The sequence below is a fragment of the Solanum pennellii genome, chromosome 10, assembly GCF_001406875.1.
Source record: "Solanum pennellii chromosome 10, SPENNV200".
Lineage (NCBI taxonomy): Eukaryota > Viridiplantae > Streptophyta > Magnoliopsida > Solanales > Solanaceae > Solanum > Solanum pennellii.
In genome coordinates, this window is record NC_028646.1 from 3,579,876 (window position 1) to 3,587,896 (window position 8,021).

The 8,021-nt window shown below is 27.3% G+C and overlaps 1 protein-coding gene and 1 non-coding gene across 2 annotated transcripts; both read right to left on the reverse strand.

Annotated features, from left to right (window-relative positions):
- Positions 1-796: 796 nt before the first annotated feature.
- Positions 797-869, reverse strand: TRNAF-GAA. The gene has a single exon. It is a non-coding gene; the product is annotated as a tRNA-Phe (tRNA).
- Positions 870-5,487: 4,618 nt separating this feature from the next.
- On the reverse strand, positions 5,488-7,360 carry LOC107001715 (dof zinc finger protein DOF2.5-like). Its single transcript, XM_015199686.2, has 3 exons — positions 7,184-7,360; positions 6,622-6,833; positions 5,488-6,301 (listed from the first exon to the last, which is right to left on the reverse strand). Exons 1-3 carry the CDS (start codon positions 7,208-7,210, stop codon positions 5,713-5,715), a joined length of 828 nt encoding a protein of 275 aa, XP_015055172.1. The 5' UTR covers positions 7,211-7,360; the 3' UTR covers positions 5,488-5,712.
- Positions 7,361-8,021: the final 661 nt, after the last annotated feature.

Sequence of the window (8,021 nt, forward strand, 5' to 3'; positions counted from 1 at the left end):
ATATATTTGTAATTTTCTTTTCCTTTTTTAAACAATTAAAAAATAATAATATATAATTAAGAGACACTACTTTATTTATTAAATCTAAATTAAAAGAAAAAAATATATTTTTATTGTTTTCAAAACTTTTAAAATAAACTTAATAAAATAAGATAAAAGTCATAATATTTAATTTAGATTTATAAAAATATTCAAGCTCTAAAAATGGTGTAAAATTTTAGGTTCGATCAAAAATTACGTGTCTACAAGCACCATTACTAAGCACGTGTATTAACAAAATGCTAAGAAAAAAAACTCATCCCACATCTACTTCACAAATAGACGAGACCAAAATTCAATTCCTTTTGGATCCTCAAAAGATTTTTTCGAAGCAGCGAAAAATCATCGAGATTTCATCAAAGCGATGAAAGTCATCGGAAGTTCATTAAAGCGTCGAGAATCAATCTATTATGTCTCTCTCCAGAAAAAGTTGGTAAAGACATTTCATACTTTTGTCATTCCATTTGCATACCAAAATATACAAATAGACCGACTTATACAAATGCAGAACCCATTTGTATATCAAAATATACAAATATATCAAAATATACAAATGCAGGATCCATTTGTATAACGAAATATATGAATACACCCAAATAAATTCTTTTTATGTATATGCTAAAATTATATATAGAGAGAATCATAAAATATAGTTATAACATCCAAATATGATTTTTATGTTTGTTATTTGTGAAAATAAAATTGTAAAAAAATGTATGAAATTATAATAAGGTAAAAACTATTTTTTAAAAAAGAATGCGGTGAACGTGGATCGAACACGTGACCTTCAGATCTTCAGTCTGACGCTCTCCCAACTGAGCTATCCCCGCTTATTGATATAATTTCTAACAAAAAAGGTATTTTCTTTGTTTAAGAGTCTGTATAATGACTTCTCTGATTTTTTAATTATAGTAATTTGCAATATAACACATAATATATTAGTTTGGATGGTATACATATATATCATTTTTATAAAAGACATTTATTATTAGAATTAGAGCAACCAAAAAGGACCAGTCTAGCTTACGGAGCCCAAGCCTCACGGGCCAAGGAGTTTGAAGGACTAAGGCAAGTCGACTCTTCATTTGGTAGAGCCTGAAAATGCTCAATCCAATCCAACCCTAGAAGGGTCGAGGGTTAAGGCGGACAAACCCTTCTTTTTTTCTTTTCAAACTTATAATTCTATAATATCAAGAAATGAAAAGATTTTCAAATCGAATATGACAAACAATGGTGTAGTTTCAATAACACTAACAAAAAGATATATTGTAATTAGCATGTATCTTGTATACCAGATACACGAGCGAGATAAAAGAGTGACAAGCAAGATGAAAGGGATGCGTGGACGCGAGATTTGTCTATGTATCCTAGATACATACGAGATTTATGTCCCCGCTTATTCATATAAATTCTAACAAAAAAGAAATATATTTTTGTTTACGTTTAAGAGTCTATATAAATGACATCTCTTATTTTTCAATTATAATGATTTGTAATATAACACATAATATATTAGTTTGGATTATACACATATACGTTATTTTATTAAAAAGACATTTATTATTAGAATTAGAGTGGTCAAAAAGGGTCAGTCTAGCTTATGGGGCCAAAATCTCGCGGGCCAAGAAGTTTGAAGGGTTAGGGCAGGCCGATCCTTCATTTGGTTGGGCCTGAAAATGCTCAATCCAAGCATGCCCTAGAAGGGCCGAGGGCTGAGGCGGACTAGCCCTTCTTTTTTTTCAAACTTATAATTCTATAACATCAAAAAATGAAAAGATTTTCAAATCAAATATGGCAAACAATGGTGTTGTTTCAATAATAATAACAAAAAATCTAGTGTAATTAGCATGTATCTCACATACCTGATACACGAGCAAGATAAGAGAGTGACAAGCAAGGAGGGAGGCGAGGGTGCGAGATTCGTCTATATATCGTAGATACAAACGAATCTATTTGGATAAAGTGTATCTAGAACAAATTAACTTAATTTTCAGTCCATATATTCTGAGATACATGTATATTAATGTACCAAAATCTGGAAAAATTAATAATATTACAATATAAAGTGTATTTAAGTAATTAGATTATATATTAGTAAAATTATTACAAGTTACCCTTGAATAAAAAGTTTTGGCCCATAAATCGACTCCAGCCCTACCCAAATCAAGCCTCAAGGGACAAGGTCTTAATTAGATCGGATTTACAAACCCTGTCTTAATAACAAATTGAATTGAATTATCCCATAAATTAAGTCCGTTTTGATAACTCTAATCAGAATGAAACAAAAAAGTCAGAAAGCAACAATTTTAACAGTGGATTTATTTGTATGATCGGTGCAAAGGTTGACAAGACCCCATCATTCAAGAAAATGGTCCTCTTGCCTATTTGATTATATTTTAACCCATCTATACAGTTTTTTGATGACATTTACTTTTCAATATTTAAAAAACAGTGCAATTTCAAACTCAAATTATTATGGATATGTATTTTTATTTTTTTATTTTTGTATATTTAATGAATGTTCAAATACTTATCCATCAAATATTCGAAACAAAGTGAATATTTTATAACATACTGGCATGTAGGGCGGTTCAAAGCCAAATTAAAATCAATAATTTGAACTGAATAAAGTTATTGTTTAACAACAATGAGTTATTGATTTTTTATAATGATTTTGATTTTATTTAGTATTAAATTATCGGGTCTTAATGGTTTGAGATTTTTTTTGACAAGTTAAGTGATAAACTGATAGTAAACTAAATAATTATGTTTATATCATTTGGTATATAAAAATGAAAATTACAATTATATAATTTTTGACTTAGAGCTTAGTTTCATACTTTTTGTTTTTGGTAATTTCAACTTTCGATTATTTTATAATGTAACAGTGTTATATTTGAGCCACATGCAATTTTTCAACTCATATACATGATTTATTCTGTCACAATGTTTAAAAGTGATGTTCAATGATTTTTTTGTATAAAATTTTAACGACTAAATCGATAATCAAATCGATAAACTAATAACCGATATTTTTAATATCTTAATAATTTAGCATGCTTACAAATTCATAACCAATAAGTTAAACCAATAAACTTTAAAATCAATCCAGTACAAAATTGATCGATACGCAACCCGATAACTCTATAAGACGAAAGCCGTCGAGATTTCCTATTGCATTTTGTTAATATTAAAATTCGTTGAAAAAATAAAATATATATTAACAAACATGTTTTTATTTTTATTTTTTTGCAAAAAATCTTTTCAGAAATTCAAAAGCACATTCTATAAACACAAGTAACTAAACATTAATTTTCATTTCATAGACAACTGTTTGGAATTCAAGAGCGCGGTGGAACCCATGATTCAGGTTATAAAATCGACAATTAGATTTTAATAAATAATATAACTTAAAATTCATAAATTAAAAATTTTGAATTTACTTATAAAAATGGAGTATAGAAACAGCAGTAAAGGACAAAGATTAGGTTTTATTAGTTGAAGCAGGTAGGTTCATTTTTATGTAAATAATAATAACCACATTAAAAATATATAAATATTTGTACGCAGTTAAATATCATACATACTTTTAACAAAAAATTTTATTGTTTAATCATAATTAGTATATATATCCCAAACAAAAGCAGTATTTCCTTTATAATTATAAATAGGGAAAAAGGGTAAATATAATGGTTAAGATTTAATTTTTCAAAGTAAACCTCTAACCATGATTTAGTTAATAAGTATATTATATATCAAGTATCAAAATTATTATAATCTCACAATCTTAGCAATATATTATTTTGCCCATAAACATAGGTAAAAAAAAGTTTTCTTCCTATTATTTCTTTTTACGTAGGATCTTTTTTTTTATTTTTCTTTTATATAATATTTTTTTATCTAATTAGAAGAATAATTAACTGAATAGAAGTATAGAAACTAAATTAACCTACCGTATGTACTGGTATCACCGTATTCTAAATCTTATTATGAAATTAAAATTAGTTTGTCAAAATGATTTTATTATCTCTAGGTAATTTATTAATTACGGACCAATATACCTTTAACAAAAGATTACAATAAAAATATTATATAAAAGAAAAATAAAAAAAAAAGATCCTACGTAAAAAAAATAATAGGAAGAAAACTTTTTTACATAAATAATATGGACAAAATAATATGTTGCTAAGATTGTGAGATTATAATAATTTTGATACTTGACATATAACATATTTATTAACTAAATCATGATTAGAGGTTTACTTTAAAAAATTAAATCTTAACCATTTATTTTAACCTATGACATGTGTCATTAATCCAAATAGAAACTTGGGAAAAATAGAGAGAAAAGAAATAGAGAGAAGCCGGATCCTATTTTTATCATATCTAACAAAATGATGTGTATTTATCCTTTCGTTAGTAAATCTATATTTAGCGAATTAAAAAAAAATCCTAATAATCCTCCAAAATATGACATTACTTAAAAAATTACATGATATATATATATATATATANGATGGAAAAAAAGGTGACAGATCAAACCAATAATGGCAACCATTTTATTTTTTTATTTTATAAAAAAAGAAATGGCTTTGATCTGTTTTCTTTTTCTTCACCTTTAATCTATTATATCAAAAAAGAAAAAAAAACATTATCCATCTTATAATATGGGATATAAAATTATATGCTGCTTAGAAATTTTGTAATTATTATTCCCGATTTTAGAATGCTTTGTCATGATTTCTTTACGTAGTACTTTTACCTTTGTTGTGTCTTTTTTACTTTTGTGAATTTTATTTTTTTACTCGTTTTGAAAGTTTTTCTTTTAGTAGAGGAATATCAAAAATGACTTTTTAATCACTCAAAATTAGAGTAAGATTGGTATATACTTTATCATTTTTATGCTCCATTTATAGAATTACATTAAATATATTATTACTGTTATTTTTATGTCACTTATCAAGAAATGGTAAATGAAACACATATATATATATATAAATTAAGGTGTATATATGCCCCTCTATAGAAAGTACTATATAAACATATAACAATTTATCTGAACAAAAATAAAACAAATAGAAAATTATAATCATAGGATGAGTGTTAAAGTTGTACTGTGACATTCTCATCTAAAATTAATGTAATTTATTAGAAAGAATATATTTTATTTACGTATGTCTTCAAATACACCTTCATGAGATTCCAACTCTCCTTGCTTGGATACGATATTTATCGAAGTTGTATTATAATTTCATCTAAAATTAATATAATCTATTAAAGAGAACATATTTTATTTACGTAATTATGTCTTCAAAAATACTCCTTCATGAGATTCCAACTCAGGAGTTCTCCTTGCTTGGATACGATATTATTAAAGTTGTATTATCATCTCATCTAAAAACTTAATCGATCAAAAAGAAAGAAAATGATATTTACGTTGAGAGTATATATAGAACAAACAAGAAAAAAGTTATTATGATCCAAACATTAGAAACACTTATCAAAGAGTAAAGTGAATAACAAGGAAACCAGATCTACCTTCTATCTAGTTCCAAACAAATTAATGATCAAAGCATGTCCAATGATTAAAAAAAAACAATATAAAAACATCCAAAAAAAAAAAACAATTACAAAGTGAGATTTTTTGCACAATATTTTCTTTCAATTCCTTATTCACCATGTTCCTCCTCCACCTAACATTCCATCATTCCAAAATCCAACACTTGATGAATTCTCTTGCCCTTTACTCTCACTATTATTATGATTATTCAAACATCCAAATGGTAACATCATTTTTGCACCATTTTCTTGAACTTCACTTGATGTGTACAACGCGTTTAAATCTGGTGTTGATGGTGATGATGATGATGATATAGATGCACTTAACCCTCTAGAGGCAATCCCCTTTCGAAGAAGATCAAGAGCTGAAACTGGACTAGTATTTGAAGTTGAAGTTGAAAAATGATTGATTCCATTATTGCCCTTGTCCATTTTAGGGAAGTCAAGAAATTGAGGCATGCCACTAAAGTAATTATTATGATTATGTATGTTAAAAGATGGAAACCCTAGATTAAGATCTTGGTTACTTCCAAGATTAAGATTATAGTTAGGGTTTTGAAGAGAACTAAGACTTGGATTAGGGTTTAGATCAAGAAGCTTTTGGGAAGATGATATTGATGATGATGATATCGAACATCTTCTATTCTTCCTTGAACCACCTCCAACCGGAACATTTCTTAGTGTACCACCTTCTGTCCAATACCTGATATAATTCAGTGACGAACTCAGAATTTGAATTTAAAAAAAAAAATTATAATTTCACACTTAAAAGTAATTTTTGAATCATCTTTACCGTTAAACTAGAATCTTCTCTTCTATCAAGGGATTTCAACAAATTCTACGTAACAAAATGAATTATTTTTACACAATAAATTTTTTTGACAAAATATTCAATTGAACCTGCCCCATTGCCACTAGGTAGCAAGTAAGCGCTCCAACTACTACAATTTAGTAATAAAAAAAAATATCTCTTGAAGTATTAAGATTTTTTGGTGAGACGATCACAGACTTCATGAATCATACCTTCTACAAGTCTTACAAAAGTATCTTGGTTGAGTAAGACTATAGTTGTTGTAGTAACAAAATTTGGTATTTGTTGAATTGCACCTTGGACAATTTACAACTTGATCTTTTTGTGGCCTGACTTTTTTCTCCATTGTAGTAGATGTTCTTGAACATGTAACATTAGGTGGAGCTATTTGTGTAGTCATATTGGATGTTACAAGTCCAATATCCTGAAAAATTACACAATTCACATAAAAAGTGAAACAAAAAAGATGGATTATAACTACTTTAGTTTCACCTTTGAAATTAAACTAAAGTAAACTAAAAAAGTGGACAAATAATAATAACTAAGAACAACTTTTTCCCTAAGCTTCATCTCCTATCATATCATATGTGTAATAAAGGGGGAACTAAGAAAAAAGTGCACTATTTTCATGTGTAAAGAATATGAACATAGATTGAAAATAAAAATTCAATTTTTGAAAATCATTTCAAGAAGATAAAATTATCTAACAAGAAAAAAAAAAGGATTCATATATCCACAAATAATTTAATTTAATGAACATAATTTTGTACTAACCTTTGTCCATTGAGTAGTAGTATCCATAAAAAGTGATAGAAGAAAAAGCAATAACAAGATGATGTCCTCACAAGAACAAAAAAAGATCACCTGCTTTGTCCTTAGTTTAAAGTAAGAAAGAATGTTTTTGAGTTGTTTGTGAGTTGGCTTTTATGGGGTTGGTTTACTTTTTTGACTACACCTTGTGAAATCACTATACTTTATTGTTATTTTTTTTGGGTGTGAAATTTCATCAAATATTATTTTTAAGTCTTGTGAGTGGAATTATGAATGGATGTGCCTAATGGTGGGTTTCTACTTTTTGACCCTATGATGGGGGTCTTCTGATTGATTCTTAATCTTCTTTTTTGTCATTTCATTTTTAGTTCTCTTTTCTTTTATTTATAAATATAAATAGTATAAATATGTATAGTGTATTGTTAAATTATGTGGAAAAATTCCTATGGAGTGAAAAATGTTGGCCTACTTTGAAAGATTTTTCTTCCAAATTATTGTATTAAATTTGAGTTATGAATTTAGGTAACAACTTGATAGTCAAAAACACATGATATTCACCTCTTTGTATGCTCTCTTCTCTCTATATGTGGATTTCTTTAATAATATCAGTGAGAAGCTTTATTTGTGCATAGATACTTTTGATAATATTTTTTTGTACTAGACGTCTTAAAGGAATTGATTCTTAGTCATTTTTTGTCACAACCCAAAACGAGTCGTGAGTGGCACCCACACTTAGCCTACTAGGTGAGCGAACCAACAAATCTAAACCCCAACATTTACCAATAGTTCAACTATAATTAACAAAAATAATGCGGAAGATCCAAAACTTATTAATGTAACC